Here is an 18,104-nt window from a genome sequence, read left to right as displayed (position 1 = left end):
TTTTTAGGGTCAAACTGATTTGCTGCGACAAAAGTAGTAGCAAAGCGGAAAACCGTGTCCCTTTGTCGTGAGGAAGAAGCTCTGAGGCATGGCGACAGTTTGTTATAAGTGGATATTGGTCACAAGCTACAATTGGTCGCAAGTAGAAAAGTGACAATTTGTCTCATGGCAATTTAATCAGGATTCTTTCCACAGTAGTTCCGTGAAACAACACATATTGAATCCTACACTCGCTAAGATATGTCCGTTTCGTTGCTGTGCATTGCTAAGTCAATCTATTTTGAATTACTCAAATAATAACTATACCAAACTGCTCTCTGACGAATTGTCGTTTCTTAAAATACCGCCAATTGTCGCTTGCGACGAATTTTCGCTTGAGACAAGTTTTCGCCTCACAATCTCTGAATCTCCCATTTGAAGCGGTTACAGTCTAGATCCTCCAACATATACAGTGATTGTACAGTCTAGATCAAATATGAATCTTGTGGCCAAGATTCGCTGTTGACTGTACACAACTATCATAGCAAACTCAGAAAAAAACAGCAATGAAAGCTTTATTTTTGATATTTACAAAGCAGGTAAAAAATAATCGAGACCTTCACTCTTGTAAATTTCGAAATGTCGAAATGATGAGTAGTTTCCGAATGATAGATATCATATAATTGTAGTTGGTTCTATACAACAGCGTTACTTTTTTGTGACCTAGTTAAATATTTCCATTATTACGAAAATATTTTGTTGTTTACGACTTTAAAATTCGGAATATGTTTCAAAAAATGAGCTCGTTTTTCTCCGTTTTCTTCTGCAAGGAGTGGAAATATTCAACTAGATCGTTTTCTTCTCTTATAAAATCAAATTGTATGTCTATGTACACTTCAGAGGACTCGCTTCGGAGTTAGTCGTGTGATGACGTCATCTCCTCAAGTCTAGATTCCGAAATTATCGGAGGGACCGCTGCTCAGTCTTTGGTAGTTGGCTTGGATCTAAAACAGTTATCATCTATGATCTTAGAAAAAAAATTATCGAAAACCGGGTATTTAAGAACCATGCTTAATAAACAGCATGGATGTTCCAATCATAAATGAATCTGAAATAATTTTATACAAAAAAGTGATTCCTGCTCTTATAACTCCTAGCTATCAACTTAACACCAAAAATTTTCACTCTCTGCCATTTAACACTTCAGCCATTTAACACCACTAAATTTTAACACTTTTCGGTTTAAGGTTGCCGGGGGGCGCGCTACGCGCTTGTCGCTGCTTTGCGGCGATAACCAGCTCTAGTTTTCGTATAACGTCCTACCCTCTTATAACTTATTTGAAAAATTTATTAAGCAATTTATTAAAAATGGATCATTTGGAATTTTCAAAAACGTGGATTCATAGACTGCATAGAATTGAAAACTAGGTGCATGACTGAATCGTTATTTATCATTTCCAATTTGATATGTTTTTCGAATAAGTGAATAATCGAGCATTTGCTATACCTTGTTTCGTCGACACAAGAACAGTCCCCCCACCACGATCAGAGACAGCATAGCCCCCACAGTGAAGACACAGGCCAGGGCAGTGGTGAAGGGGGAGTAGTTGTTGTTGATGGGACTCCTCGCGACTGTAAACAAGTAGAAAAATTTACAAAAAGCTCAGTTGAAATTTAGACGATTTTTTAAGTTCAACCAAATTTCTCTTTTTGCTTTTCCAAAACAACGAAACGTAGCCGAAAAAATGTGAAAGGTTCTCAGAGAATTTTTTTGCTAAGTTGAACCAAAACTGGGACAAATTTGTAACTCTTGGGATTTCGTTTGCATTACTGGCGCAGATATTGCCTCCCTTAGAAAAATTTAGGTGTTATATAATAAAAAATGAGACTCCCTAAATTGTAGTTGCTCGTGAACATCAGATGGATTACAAAAACAGGAGCTACGTATGCCCAAAAATGCAACTTATGACCAAAGCTAAAACTTAATTATTAAATGCTTCGAAATGTCAGGGTTTTCTGTGCTCTTTATAAAATTATCATAATGTAGTTTCTATAATTTCTACTTTACGATTTTTAGCTCGGTGCAACGAGACACGAAACAAAGATGAATGGATGCCGTAAAAACAGGAGACTCGATGCCGAGTGTTTACTAACTCTGCAGCTCCTCCACTTCCCTCCTCATCACCACAATGGGGGGAGAGGTCACCAGTTTGGCCTCTTGTTCAGACCTCAGAGCAGCCGACTGATGATTCTCCAGTGCGCCAAGTGCACGTCGCTGTCGTTTTGTAGTGCAAGCTAAAACAGAGAAGAAATCAGTTGATATCAAACGAAATGTGTTGCTCATTTAAAGAGGAGATGGCACAGTTATATTGCTTGATCAAAAAACCTGAATGGCAGATTTTCTTTTTTTGTTAAGTTTTTGTTTCGACGAACTTTTGAAAAGTTTCACAGAGCTACTGAACTAAAAATCCTGATTAATTCGCCTTGCGACGAATCACCGCATCAACGAAAAGTGGTTTCGGCGAAAAGGTATCACCAGAAAAATGGTTTCCACGTTACTCCCTGCTACAACTTTACGCAGTTATAATCTGGTTTTAACTTGTTCCTATTTAATGTAACTGGTTATTACCCGTTTGCTTTTTTCACTTATTGTTTCTGGTATTTATTTAGTTCCAGTTATTAATTCTGGTTATTACTTGGGAGATCGCAGGCTGTGGTGTCTTCGGGGGGACAGGCGAGTACAGTGCAGTGCAGGTAGACGGTGTTGGTGGTGACTGCACCATTAAGATACCATCCAAATGCCATGAACTGGAAATACTCCATGTCAACAGAGGGGCTGGCTACTCGCTGGAACGTGGAGTCAGTATCAGAACAACTAAAACGACACACAATTTTCCTATCATTGAATCATAACCCATAAGTCATAACTTTTGAAGCTTTTTTCGTCAAGTCATAACTTCGTCAATTTTAAAGCTTGACAGTCATAGGCCAACCAGGTTGCAACTTTTCATTTTCAACCTGGCAATTAAACAACAATATTCTTCAACTTTTTTTGGTCGGAAACAACAGTCACGGAACATATAAGATCTAAGCTTGTAATATTTTCATTTCATCGATCACATGAACGAAAATTTCTTCACGTTTTTTTTCGATTTCTATGCAATATTTAATACATAGGGTTAAACAATGAGAATTTTTTGAACTAACTTTTGGTCAAATGCTCTGTTTAAAAAACGGATTAGTCCTAATGGTTTTCTGATCTTCAATGATATATAGTGGTAATGAAAAAAAAAGAGAAAACAACTAGGTTCTAAATATTTAGTGCTAAAGCCTAGCTTTTCCGCGTAGCAAATTGTGTATTCTATATTGTAGCAATTAGCAAACATAGTTTAGTATATGATCTTTCGAAGAAAAATTTTCAAAAGTTTCAAGATAAAATGGGTAAGTTGATTCACAAAACTGCTTCAGCTTAGCTTGTTCACACCCTAATCCCCCAAGTCCCGGTTTAAGACGACGCTACACGCAATTCTCCACATTGTATTTCTGAGAATCGCTTCTGATAGAGTTGTTCAATTTACATGTGTCATAATGCTCATTTTTCGTCTAAATACTTTGTCGTCTTAATATTGTGTTGTTTTTTTACCTAGCACCCACTTCTGATTGTTCACTCCTTCTTACCGCGGGAGCTCGCAAACTTTAAAATTCTAAAGGGATCCCAGCGAAAATTGTGCTTTGCGAAAAACAAGTCTCCCGATGTTTCTGTGCAATGATGCAACATTCTGTCGGATAGTTTTCATGCTAGAATCAAATCTGCAAACAGATAGTTAGTTATTCTGTAGTCTTTAAAACCAATAGACACAGAAGGAAAAATTATTATATTGTCTGCTACTCTTTTTCAATTTAAAGGTTTAAAGTAGTAAAAAGTAGATCAATACTATGCCGTAATTGCAACAGACTTGTTGATTTTTTAGGAAAAAATTGGCTAGAGATTGTCTTTTTAGATACACTGTTTTTGTAAGCACGGAAAAAATGTTTTAAAATATCTGTTATTGTTGGTTTTGTTCTAAATTCAATGCTAATCTCTCAAACTTTGTCTCTTGATTGATGCAAATTAAAAAAAAAGGGTCAATTTGTTGTCAAATATGGTCAAGTTAAACCGGATCGGTGCATATTGGCTTTTTGAAGGAAAAATATCCAAACATGAACAAGAAACTGTAACGGTTTATCATTAACGGATAATTAGATTATAAACTGATCTAATACTGACAAGTCGGTTTCGAGTGCAAATCGGGTAGGGTCGTCGGGGTCCGAAGTCTGGGTAGCCCAGCAGTCGCTCGTCACGACAGTGTATCCGTTCACAAGAGTGTCGTCTTGGAAAGTGACCCGAACATTCAAGTCCGAGTTGAGTATAGTTGTCGGCACCTCGTTGCCACTAAACAGAACAATAACTTCCGCTCTAACAGGAGATTATATTTTTATACAGGTGTCCCCAAAAAAGGATCCAAAATTCATGAAATGAGCAACACATCTTTAGCAACAGACAATACAGAGTTGCTATGGTTCAAGCATTTTTCTTCATCTGTTTTCTGAACTTCATTCCCCAAGTTCAACGAGCATTTCACTACAGTGGGAATTTTGAGTTGCTAAGTATGTGTGTGTGCAAAATTTCATGAAAACCCTCCGGTTTAGTGTTGAGATATTTCAGTTGGGATCCTTTTTTGGGATACCCAGTATAGAACAAAACTGTGTAGAATCTAAGGTTTTGTCAATACAAATGACAAGTTGGACCGAACTGTTGATTTTCCAATCTCTCCCAAAACACCATGAAGACCCAAACTTGTCAAATTTTAGCAAATAATTTCGAAAACTTGCTAAAGAGGAACCGAATCTACGGCAAGTTAGCAAGATCACAGGATAATAAGAAAAGTTGACATAGATGAAATATTGACATAGATGTTAAGGATTGTAATAAAGCAGCCACTTACGTGTAGAAGCTGGAGAAGTCACTGCTCCTGGCAACCTCCATTTTGTAAGTGAACTCGTTCTTTCCGCTTGCGGAGATGCCCGGCTCCGCTGTGACTGAGAACTCAGACGAGACGATGTCTGAGGCGTTGTAGTAGCAGAAAGCAGACGCTTCCCATGCGGATCCTTAACGGAGAACACTTCAATCAATCATTCTGACATCAAACATGCCAAGTTATGAACATTTCGATTAGAATTTTTGTCAGCTTCTTTAAAAACGCGTGCGAAAAGTTAGATGTGGTATCCTAGCCTTTTAAACCTTGATTCGGATTTTACAAAGATATTTCACAAATTTTCTGTCAGTTGCGAGGAAAAACTACTCAAGTTTCAAGATCTGATTGAAGACTCAATATCTGCTAGCTTATTTCAGCCTAAATATAATTTAAATCATCAAAGGTGATTTTGAAACATCGCATGAACAAAGAATGCTGCGGAAAAATTTAATTCCAAAAGTTTGTTCTTAAATTTTTTTAGATTTGGGCAACAAATACTGTGGTTGTGTAATAGTGTAGATAATGTAAATTTCGGATAATTCTGAACGATTCTGAGTCAAGTATAGGAAATTTATTTAAGTAGATCTTGCAACCTATCGACTCAATTGATTCGCAATAGAGTACAGTAAAGAAGTAAGGCCACTTCGAAAAGGAGGATAAATCAAATTCATCTACGCAATTCACTAGCTATTTCCGAATTACCATTTCAGAAGTTATAGATACATTTTTGAATCCGAAAAATCAAGTTTTTTTTTTCACATACTGTTTCGTATAAAATAATAATTTTTTCACAATTTCTAAAAAAAACATAGATTTTTTTCAAGCCTTTTTTAATAGTTAGGGGTCTGCATTGGTTAATATGCTTTATAGTAAAAGGAATTAATAGCAAAAATAAGCTGAGGAATATCTTGATTAGGAATTCAGACTGAAATTTAATGGAAAGAGTTTCTCGACACTGATACGTTCAAAAAAAAATTTTAAATCGAAATCACGGCTATATTTTCTTGGAGGATCTAAAAACCACCAAAAATTGTTGTTGCAACAACAAATTTCTACCAAATATACCTAACCGTTTTTTATTTTTGTTTGCGTTTGTCTGTTTTTACCACTTAGCTCTTTTTTTTTCAATTGATGTTTCGTACAAGTGGCGCCATTTTCACTTTTCTTGTCTGATGTAAGTTTGGGGAATCTGCTTCAACTAAAAATTCCCTGATTTTTCAAATCAATGGGGGCCAAGGTTGTTCGAATAGTTGCTTACAAATTATGTGTTTCTTTTATAATCTCCTGTAAAAAATGCTAGCCCCGCGTAAATCTCTTGCTCTTTTCGCTGTTACTCTCACGTCTTCTTAAAGTCAATCGAACACGCGTGGACATAAACAGCCCGCAAATTTTTGTTCAATCAACACACGTAACACGTAAAGTAAATCAGGTTAATGCAATTATCAGGTAATGACAAAATCATTTGCTAGAGCTCGTAATAAGGAATTAACTCTGGTTTAATAATATAACGATCTCACAGTTCAATTTAGGATGGGTTTTCCTAACCCTTTCGTCTCTTAAGCAACCCACGATTTTAATCTCTAAAATTAACCATTTTCTCAAGCTTTTAGAATAGGTTCCCACTTCGATCCAAACCCAGATTAACAGTCAGGCTACACAAACACTTAGTGTTATTCTCTCAAAATTTATGATCGGAACTATCAACTTCTCTCGGTTTTGGTTTTTTCTCTCTCTCTTCTAAAAGCCACGTACCGATCCCCCCACAGGTATGTCTATTTGTACACCGGTATAATTAAATAACTTCCTCCCATATAAGTCCCGACCTTCGCTGCGGTGCATTCAACGTCCGTCCTGTAGGCCAAAGGTTCCTTTAGAAACACCAGTTCTAAAGGCTAATCTCCCAGTGGCTATTCAGATCGCTTCAAGTAAATATTACGTCCATCTGAACCTCAGCTAAAGTTCGCGTTTAAATGGCAGCAATCCCAAGGTTTTATTTGGTTCATCCCACACATATTTCTTCCCCAACAACCCCCCCCCCCCCCAACAGCAGGTAAAGAACCCACGAATCTGCTTAAGTCCTTGCTCATAGAGGTCCAAAAAATCTGACCTGTGTTCTATTCTAGTTTCAGTCGCCTAGCCCTTAGGGAAAAGCCGTTCCCTCTCCTGGGGTCCGATCAAGCCAATAAACAATCCCCCCACCCCCCCGAAGCTAATAAAATATCCTGTCACTCCATATTACTCTGATGAATTAGCTCCCATTATTTTTGCACTTGTGCACCAATAAATCTGTGATTACTTCGGCACCACATTGAAATATCTACTCCTAGCCCAATAGTCAAGCTATGGCTGACTGTAGTGTTTACTAAGTCCCTTCTTCTTAATTCCAATATTCTATAATATTTTATGAAGGGCAGGATTTTCTATTAACTCTTTCCAATCCCGTATCTAAGTTTTTGCTAGTCCCCAACCCATAAGTGAGTTCTGTTATCTTCCACCTCCAGGATACTCTTGTGGAATCAGCATTGTCGCTTGGTATTTTTTCGTGTTTTTCCGAGCCATTCAGGGGGGTAAAACTTTCAAGGATCAATTAAGGGACCCCACCTGCCAAGTTAATTCATACCCGATTAATACTCCCCGAGTTATCACTTTTCAAAGGCTCTTTATCACTTTTATCGGGGATTGGCTATTAACACCGGAAGGAGTAACGGAGAGGGTTTGTTTTTTCCGGGGCTTGGGTCTACTACACAGTAACGCCATAAAATCAAAACTCCCTCGCTCATTATTTTCCGCAAATTGCCTATTTCCGGTCCCAGGGGTACTTTTTCCAGTGCTAATAACTTCCGGTCGGACCATCGGATTCGGTCCAAACTCAAACGCCATGCTTGTCTTACCACTATCTACCAACCCTCCAAGTTTCCGCTTCCTAGGACTACCAGGGTTCAAGAAATCTCTTCAGGAAGCCAAAGGGGGGTTTATTTGCACAAGCCATAAAACCGGATGTAGGTGTCCGAAGGGTCTGGGATTTCAAACTTAGGCTTGACTCAACTACGGCTTCCATATACTAAGTTTTAAGTTCGTTCCTATTGCTAGATACCGAGTCCTAATAGGGCGATTGGCACTTCCGGGAACCGTTATTACTCGGCCCCAGGGGTCCCCCGGGTCCAGGGTTTTGCATGCCCGGGTCAAATCATCTCCAGTATCTCTCCTGTGATATTCACAATGATCCGACCAGTGGTTCCTAACCCGGAGCGGGGGGGGGGGGAAGTTAGCACATTCTATCCCTCCTCCAGGTTTCCTCCAAAGACATGACTAATTCCTCAGAGCTTGGGCTTTTTTGAGCTTAATGCTTTTTTTTCCGACTTTCGATACGAAAGTAACGGAATATTTGTGCTCGGGGTGGGTTTTTGTTTCTTCAGACAAGTTTCGACTTTTTAACTAGCCATTTTTGACGGAATTTTTTTCATATCATTCAAAAACTAGTGTTGTCCTGAGCTCAAATTTAAAAAAAATATTTCACCTGTGATCATTTTTCGTAAAGTTATGGGGGTCTAAAGATTGCCATTTTGGCCAGTTTGGGACAATTAACGCGCAAAATATTTTGCGCTATTAACGCGTAAGCGGAAAGTTAATCCGTCTTAAAATCGTTACAAATTGGTTGAAAGAAGCTTATTTGCTATAATTGATTTGTTACAAGGAGCGACATCTATCCTTTTGTACTTAATATGGCGTGTGGGGTGATGATTTTCATTCAAAAATTCAAATTTTAGAAGAAAAAAAATTGTTTTTATTTTATTTTATTTATTACGTATATTTTTTGACGTTGTTACTGCTCCATAAAACCTTAAAAGGCAGTCGAAACATTCAGGGCTTCGCCCTAATACGAGCAGTCTTGTTTACCTTTCTATTTGTCGAGTGGCTATCCAATCTCACTAGCATACTCCTATTGTGTGTATTTTAACATGATTGTAACCCTTACTGTAACAAAGAGATTTAACCCTTTGTTTTCTGGCTAAGAGGGTAAGCATCTTAGATTAAGTGAGGTGTGAGCGAATTGTTTTTTATTCAATTCTACATCTGAGAAAACGAGTTGAAAAAGCGAGCTTCAATTAATTTCAAATTCCCGATACAAAAAAGATCATTAACACTGAACACGCATCCTAAACACTTCATGGAAGCTAGACGTCATTTAGCTTCTGAAAAACGCACTTGTTTATGTACGTGTTTTTCCTCATAGCTTAATTTAGTCATTTAGTTATCGGGTTATCAACTCATTACATTGCCACTTTAAAATTATAACTAACCAGCGCGACTGATCACTGCTCCGTTTTGTCCATTGAAAGTTCCGCCGACTCCTCCTCCGGCTCCGTCGTCGCGTTCTCGGGTCACCACCTGCCAGTACACTGTGGCATGGTCGAAGAAGGGAGCTAGAAAAAGTATTAGGAATTCGTCTGAAAGCTTGAAAACCGTCTGAAGAAAATAAAACTACGATTTCAAGCTACGGTTGTTTTTCCGAGCTCTCCCAAATCACTGAAAAGACTCTTGAAGCAGGCCGACTTTGAGCACTTTTTGAAATATTCGACCAATTAATCGCGTTTTTTGGCAAGCGGCACCTCAAAAATAGTATATTCGTCAGTAGTAAGAAGTTTAAATGGTCTTCAGTAGTTTTTCCCAAATAAAATATTGATGGAATTAAATTCTTGACTTAAATGATAAGCGTTAAAGTTTGAGTCGTATTAACCAATCAGCCTGCCTGAGTGCAATTCAGATCATTTTTAATTCGGAAACAAATAATTCTTTTTGATAAGCTTTTAGCATCAAGGCACTGAGAAATTCTAGGTTCGATCCCCACTCTACAAAACCCTATCAGAAAAAAAACTACCCCAAGCCTTTATATTTTTCCCTTCGCTATAATTTCTGAACAGTAACCAAATATTTTGCCATACTCATTGCAGCGGGGCAATGGTCTGAACACAAGTAAACGACTGTATACTTTGTTTAAAAATAGTAAGTATAACTAGTTTTATGTTAGTTTATTATATTAGCTTTAGTTTAATTATTACGGATCTTTACAAATTCGAAGAGTCAAACTAGTAATAATTGTAACAACTTGTTTCAAATACTTTAAAAATTTCCGCTACAAAATAAAATGTATAGTTATTCAAAAAAACACAAGGAATCTTGTTACTTCTTTCGCCAAAAAATCGAACGGGGCATCAATGCTCAACAGGGCATCAATAGTTTATCGGATTATGTTTTAGACAACGCAATCAATTTCATCCAATCAAATTTGAGCGATACAATTTCTACTTTTTGATATTCCAACTGTCTTAAAGTCTACGAAATATCTTTTTTTTTTATAAAAGTGATGATTTTCAAAAAACAATAAAAAGTTTTGAAAATATTATTCAGATTTTTGTTTGAAAAACCCCCCACGCGCTATATTAACTAGGAAAGATTGATTTCAGCATCTAGTAAGTTATTAATAACACTAAATACCCGGGTTGACCTCCATAGACCAAAAAGCTAATCATACAATTCCATGAACTAAGTCTATGAAAAAATACTCTTCATACAATTTTCATACATTTTGCTTCGTTTTTTTTTTCATCCGCAAATCGAATTTCGTACTCAAAAAACATTTTCCAAAAGAAATTTTTTTTGCATGTATTTTTTTTGTGTGCATAATGTAGTCCTGGATACACAAAAATTGAATTTTTTTTTCCGTTTCTCTGGAAAACTTTTTTTCAAAGACGCTAGTAACTCCTATTTCTTTTGTATGGCACATTTGTGTATGCCTTGATCGTTGTCTGATAATGTAAAAACTCAAGTTTTGAAAAAAATCATCATCGAAAACGTTTGCCAAAAATTAAAAGTTTGATGCTTTCAGTATATCATTTGTGTAAGAAAACTCCTACACAGTTTAATTCGTTTCCAATGCATTATTAATTCGAGACAATCCAACCTTTGGTGACTATAGTTTTGAGTAAACCATGGTTTTTGTCACTAGTGTTCGATCACGAACACATTCCAAAATTTTTGAGAAATTAAACTTTTAAAAAATCAATTTTTTTTTGGTTTATGGGAAAATGCTAGTCATAAAATTTCCATATATGAAAAATTTAAAATCATGGACTTTTCAGGCAATTTTTTGTACTTATGGAATTGCATGAAAAGTGTATGATTAGCATTTTTCCATATATGAAAACTGTATGATTAGCATTTGTGGTCAAACCGGGTGGCTCGCCTCGGTTCATTTTGAAACGAACTCTGAGCTGGATTATGTCACCCAATACGCGGTAATAGCACGTTGCGTTTTCGCTTTTTTATCGAAAATTGTTCAAAAATGTAAATTTTTAACCGCTCCCAACTTTACAAGATTTTTTAATTTGAGCTCAAGACTTCAAAACTGCTTAGATGTTTTTTAAAAAATATTAATTTAAAATTAATATTTAAAAATTCAAAGTTACTGGAGAAAATAAACAACAAGCACAAAACTTCCATCACTTTTTTTGAAGTCTGGTTTGGTTTTTTGTCTGATTGATCCCAAATTTCTTTAAAAAAATGGACTGAATGAGGCCAATTTTTTGACAAAAGGAGCTGAAAGATCGCCCAAATGTTAACGTAAGGTGCTGAATAAGCGGGCAATTTTTTTAAAAGATCGTTTCACTTATTATATATATTTTATGATATATATTAAAAATTGGTTAATAGCGCGCACTAATTATACGAAATTTTAAGCTTATGACATTAGTATTTTTTGGACATGAAAAAAGTTTCGTTGAAAAGGCGCTAGTTTAAAGGTTCCATGAGCATAAATATTTGATTACCTTCGTGTTGGAGTAAAAAACGCGAGTAAGTAATATGAGTGAACCCGCCAGTATAGAATTTCAGTAAAAAATTTCGTATCACTACATAACTGTTGTACTATGATTGCAAGAAGAAGATAACTTTGAAATCTACAAATGAGATTGTAAAGTTTCGTTCTAAATTCAACACTAGTAATTCAGTCGACTGAGTTTTGCCTGGAGAAAAAAAAGAAAATCGAGCATGTTTGGCTAAAATTCTTTAGAAAATTTGGTACAAGTACTCTGTTAATCTATATGTTGGGAAACTCACGAAGCTCATCATCTCGGACAGTGGGAATGTCGCCCAGGTCTCCGTCGTTGTCGATAGATTGAAGTGTTCCACAGATACCGTTGTTCGGATCAAGGTTAAGTTGGAAAGTCCAGGCGGTGTTGCGCAAATAGTATAAATCGTAATGAGGAGTCAATTCACATACCCGGTCCGAATTCAGCAAAGTTGGCATGTCTGAAATATCATCCTTGCTGTACACATGAACGCAGACTAAGGGGGGGGTGGGGAATGGGTTCTATAGCGACTATTTTAACGTTTTACAAAAATCCCTTCGAATGTTTTGCAAACGACCCCTCGAATATTTTATAAACATCCCTTCGAAAATGCACTCATCCCCATCCCCTAGAAGAATGTGTTCGCTAGACTTCGTAAAAACAAATCGGTCGAATACTTGAAGAAAAAAATAGTATGTTTCTCAGCAAATAAAAACCTACTATTTATCAAACTTTTTGATAAACTTCATTCGACTGAAACAACGGAACTTTTTGAAATAAAACAGAAGCACGCTCTCAAAACACCGGTATTTTAAAATCTTTTTGGCAGTCGAACATAATCAAGCTTAAACCAAACTAGCACAAAAACTTTTGGAAATGGACAAATAAGGTGGAATTCCCCTTAAACTGATAAATGATTCTCACGATTTTTTAAATTTCAACACTCAGTTTTTTTAATTCTTGAGTTTTTTTAGAATTGTTGATACTAAAAGGAGGCCCTGATTCGAAGCTCTGTGACATTTAGCCATGAGTTTTTATATGGACAGCTTTTAGCGATTATGGGCACTTAATAGCGATTATATACTATATATACGCTTTTATATACTATTTATACGCTATAGTATATATACGCTTTTACCGATTATATACTATAGCAGCCTTATGTGTAATTCTTTAAGACCAGTTGCTATCGTAGCTGCTCTTTAATTCATGATCTTATACTTCCGTGGTAACATCCTCCGCTCCCTGACGCGGCCACGGATGAACCGAGGAGATCTTAGCAGGCCTAATGATTGACCATAAAAGGAGTGATTGAACTTGCTTTGAAATCTTGTTAAGCTAAGCAGAATGTTGTCCTTGTACATGCTAGGTAACTCGGTTGGATCTAAAATATCGGAAAGATCGTTCACTCAATGCTGAAGACGAGAAGCTCCAAAGAACTGCCATATTTCCGAGCACACGTTGGTTAAACTTCCATGCAACGGTTTTCCTAATGATTTCTCGAAGATGGTAGGTTTTCTATTTGTGCTTTTATCCGACCCAATTCGGCTACGGAGCACGATGAATTATACAACGCCTATCACAGATGAGCTTGAACCCCGACTTGAACAGCCCTGATTTCCTGATTTTGTGGCATGTAAGAAAAAAGGTCATTTTTTCTTCTATTTTTATTGAAACTCCCACGAATGAAACGTGAAACTAATTGACAAAGAACCTGCGTGGGAGCGGAATAGTTACTTAACCCAGGGCGTTCTATGGGACATAGTCAGCTTAGCGATGTTCACTTTATGTTTCCGACATGTACCGCAAGGGTGATCGATGGAACTATGTAGTCAATACAAACGAAATATAGCAAAGCTTCAAGTTATAAATGAGAACCTTTAGTTTATCCCTTAAGCGTGTCGCAGGTTCCAAGTAAACAATTATTTTAATGGATGACGTACATCGAGCACAATAGGTTGTGTAGCATCGGATTAGTTCTTTTTTTATTGGTAAGTATGGTTTCAATTTTGCAGGGAGTTAATCTGTATAGGCAATACGTATGTGCTTCTTTTGCACAATAACCAGCTCAAGATGGTTGGTTGTCTCATATCTCGTACCATGAAAATGCTTATGTGACGACATTAACCTCAACATAACAGCAAAAGACTTATTACTCTGTGGTAAGAAAAATGAGCCCTACTCAACGGAACCTTGCCCAGCAGGTATGATTTACGGAACTTCAAGTACGAACGTTGATTACGTCTCCAAGATACTTTTGACTTCGCAAGAGCGGAATTTTCGAAACGATCACTCTATAAAAATGCTCGGACTGATAACACAGCTGCAGCCCTTGAGGACTTCTGAAGAAATCTTTTGCTCACAGGTTTCAGCTGAGCTGTTGTTGCGGCTCAAAAAAAGATACGGCTTGCCGCTATTGTGACTAACCCGTGGATTTTGCTGAAGTGGTTACCGATAGACACGTGCTATGCGTCATATGTTATCCGTCAGTGGATGAAATCTAGTCCTCTTTCACGAGACTGTTTCCTTCGTCTGCCATTATTTGTTTTGCCTATACGAACGCCTATACCCGGGTTGACCATAAAGTGCAATCATAGGTCGCACTATGCATGGGTCCATAGAGGCCATGAAAAAAAGGCCTCTATGGAAAAAATTCTTGTAAAATAAATTCAGTAAAATTTCTTTTTTTGATTGCTTTCAGCCAAGGGTCTGAATTAGTTCTAAAAGGGGCAATTGGCTATGTATTTGCATCTTGTTGCATCTTGTAGGCATCAATTTTTCTTGTTTGTTTTCAGATATTTGTTTGGATTGTTTGGTCTCTTCTTATTTGGTTTTGCCTTGTTATATGCCCGGGTTGAGTTGACAGGAAAAACTATCGCTACTTCAGAGATATTGCAGCGATTGCCATCTATGGTTCAGTCTATGATCAGTATCACTTTAACCACAATCAGACATAAACCATCGCTGAATGAGCGCTTAAATTGCTTAGATGCGTAGGAGATGGATTTTCACTGCAATAGCCGCCTGAAAACCTATAATTTAGGGGTAACTCATTCCTGAAAAACTCTTGATTAGCCATGAAAATTTTCAAGTTCAAGTTTCGGGGAAAATCATAAACATCACATCATAGAATTAGCCACGCAAATAATCAGTTGAAAATTATATTGAATAAAGTGCAAAAATATGTACGCAAATTCTCGGTGCTAGAAGTTTTTTAATCGAGTTCACAAACTGGTTCAGAGCGAGGGTACGGTTTTCTTACTGTCTTGCGTAACAGTATCTGCCGTACGGTTCTTGGACCCTCTCAGGAGTAGTTCCAAGTTGTTTTGCACAAACTTCCAAAATTTCTTGACGTCATGTTCGCACTCGAATTTATTTAACCACCACCCGTGATCCTGCGCATTTTTATACATTTTCTTGTGATATGCGTATTTCAATTGGGGTGCGAAATACTGCAATTTAGGTTCTTTGAGGATAACGTTTCTTATAAACCCTTTAAAATTTTTGAGGCATGTGTAATCAGGGCCTTCAGTTATACCAATGCTAACTAACTAACTGTTTCTAATAACTCAAAGGATGGGACAAAAAACCAGGGAATACAACGCTGACACCTGCTAAAGCCATTTTTTTCCGAGTCTATAGACCGTGGGGAATATATTTTGCTGTGTAATAAAAAGCATTATTTTTTTTGTTTGCAGATTTTATTTTTGGGCCGCAGGACTCTTCGTCCCATAGATATTAAAATGCTAACATTCGAAAGCTTTAGGTCACTAAAACTTATTTCTATAAATTGGAAAAAAAATGGCTTCGTCTTCAACGTTTTTAGCTAATTTTTAGCTAAAATGGCTATTTTTACCGAAAACAAGACACATAACAAAACTTGAAAATCAGTTCGAAATTTTACTTTTTTTTTGCGCTGGGGATTTTATATGGCTAAGCTAGCCATGAGTAACGCTGAGAGCAACAACTATGAAATAACCCTGAAACATAGCTAATGATTTCATAAGAATTTCCACAAGCCTGAGATATTTCTGAATCAGCGATAAGTTTTCCTGTCAACTCAAACCAGGCCAGGCTTTTTATTTTTTTGAACGAATGACCTTACCTCTATTCGACTGAATTTACAAAATGACTGATCTCTATCTTGCCCTTTCCCCTTGTTGCTGCTAACTCTTATGGGTGGACCTGCGAAGGTCTTAATGTTCGATACCCTGATGAAAAATTAGCTTGCTCTACGAATGGTCTATCTCATTCGCCTGAGATTTCGTGAATCTCTACCGAAGGAGGTCTGTGCCCGTCTTCTGGTTCTTAAAGCAGTCTGTTATATAGCTGCCTTGCCGTTACTGGGATCAGAATTTTTTATATGCAATCAGAATTGTTTTGCTGTTGTTTTCCTGGGTTTTGATGACAACATAGCATTGTTTTTTTGGATGGAGTCCTACCAGGTTTACTTTGTTTCGTCTGAGCATTCCAATTCGCGCTTTTTTGCTTGAATTTTCATGGACATTTGCTTAAGACAAAAACATTTTGATGTTACGGTCCTAAAGAATTTTTATCAAATGTCTACTGAATATGATAAATACGAGTTTAAAGTTTCCAGCTCGTTTGTTCGGATAATTTAAATCAGCTCTGTAAATAACACGTGATCTACAACCGCAGAGAGTTTTGTTGTTAACTTACCAACATATGTGTACGTGGCGCTGATGCCGTAGATGCCGTCATTTTGAGAATCCAATGTCAAAGTAAACCCAGAGATGAAGTACTCTGCATTAGTGCCGAAGCTGGTGGTCAAATCCGCCTGGCGGGGTCCGACCAAGTTGCACGAAGCAGCTGGACCGAAACAGTCGCCAACTGTATTGTCGTTCTCGTCTCTGTTTATCATTGTTAAATTATTGCCTCACACAAAATCCTCAAAAATATTTCGAAGATCTTGCCAGTTTTGCCTTTTTTGCCTTCTGCACCTGGTTGACCTACTTATAAATGTGCCTGAAGCTCATGGCCTTTTTACCGATTTGAAAATCGAGAAAAATACATTAGGTCTACCATAAAAAGTTATCAAGTATCACACAATTGTTGAAAATATTGTAGATCCAGACAAACTATATATTTATCTACCAAGCGGGATTAAAAATTTTGGCGCACAGAATAACATCGGCCAATATCTTGAGTCTTGAGGGGTTAAAAAATATTCAAAGAAACTCAATAAAAAATGCCCGGCAAGAAAATTTCATAGACTCACAGAAACTGTATTCCACTCAATCTGGCGTTGCTTGCCGCATAGTTGAATCCAGTTATTGTGATGCCCAGGGTCTGCAGATCCACCGACGTCATAGAGTAGCCGCCAGCACCCGAGTCTTGGGCTTGGCTTCCGGCGAGCTCGAACTCTATCTCTTCGGTAGAGATCTCTGCTTGGTAGATGACTTTGAACCCCTCGATGTAGCCATTTCCGATGTCGTAAACCTAAGCCATACAAATTAGAAATATAATTCAGACTTAAGTTTTTTCTTATGTTAAAAAAACGGCAGTCACATTCTTGGGCCAATCAAAATTTTCTGTTATCAACTTCTGATAAAGACACGGGTCGATGTCTCTGCATTTCTGCAAATAAAGAGTAAAGGAAAAAAACCTGAGGGTTTTGCTAGATTTACTAGCTTTTTCACTAATGGCGTTAAGCTCAATAATCGAAAAAAAAATCCGCTTAATCTGCTCAAAACTAAATGCTGCTCAATCTGTTTTTAGTAGATTGTTGTCGTCGCCGAATTCCGCTCTACGTACAGACATACCATGAACAACAATACATACTAAAAATCCTTTAAAAGTTATATCTAAGATTATACGATTATATATGATATCATGGGACAAGTAAGTTGCCACTTCTCGATTTCAACTGACTCAAAAAACGCAAATTTTTTCTGACATTTTGTCTGCCTACAACTCAGATAGAGTTTTTAAAATTTTTGGTTTGATTTGGTTCAAAATTTATTCCAGTAATCTTGCTTTGTGAATTTTTAGCGAAAAGTCAATCATAATTTGTCTAAAGGGTGTTTTTGTTGTTGAAACTTGTTAGAAGACAACAAGACATCTCTCTTTTTTAAAATAATAACAATAGATAAACTTGACACTTGACACAAGTATGCATGATGTTGAGGGTAGTTCGAGTGTGGCAAAAAAAAGTTTAGCAGGCGCTAGACTAATAGAGTCTACCTCTAGATAAACGGTTCGGAAGAATCTGCTGCAAAATTTGACATTTGACATAAAACTG

General features: G+C 37.1%; 1 protein-coding gene across 1 annotated transcript in view; it reads right to left on the bottom strand.

The window, feature by feature from the left end:
* Window positions 1-540: 540 nt before the first annotated feature.
* LOC134851938 (uncharacterized) overlaps window positions 541-18,104 on the bottom strand; it is a 64,995-nt gene continuing 47,431 nt past the window's right edge. The window contains exons 14-23 of the mRNA XM_063868213.1: window positions 17,082-17,302; window positions 16,523-16,713; window positions 12,111-12,302; window positions 9,296-9,418; window positions 4,965-5,127; window positions 4,247-4,411; window positions 2,676-2,854; window positions 2,134-2,274; window positions 1,487-1,611; window positions 541-983 (exon numbers count right to left, since the gene is read on the bottom strand). Of these exons, the coding sequence (XP_063724283.1) occupies window positions 927-983; window positions 1,487-1,611; window positions 2,134-2,274; window positions 2,676-2,854; window positions 4,247-4,411; window positions 4,965-5,127; window positions 9,296-9,418; window positions 12,111-12,302; window positions 16,523-16,713; window positions 17,082-17,302 (1,557 nt within the window). The 3' untranslated portion in view covers window positions 541-926. The remainder of the gene's footprint in view (window positions 984-1,486; window positions 1,612-2,133; window positions 2,275-2,675; window positions 2,855-4,246; window positions 4,412-4,964; window positions 5,128-9,295; window positions 9,419-12,110; window positions 12,303-16,522; window positions 16,714-17,081; window positions 17,303-18,104) is intronic.

Source organism: Symsagittifera roscoffensis, chromosome 7, assembly GCF_963678635.1.
Source record: "Symsagittifera roscoffensis chromosome 7, txSymRosc1.1, whole genome shotgun sequence".
NCBI classification, from domain to species: domain Eukaryota; kingdom Metazoa; phylum Xenacoelomorpha; order Acoela; family Convolutidae; genus Symsagittifera; species Symsagittifera roscoffensis.
Note: the sequence above shows the minus strand (reverse complement) of the source record. Positions and strands in the feature narration are given on the sequence as shown.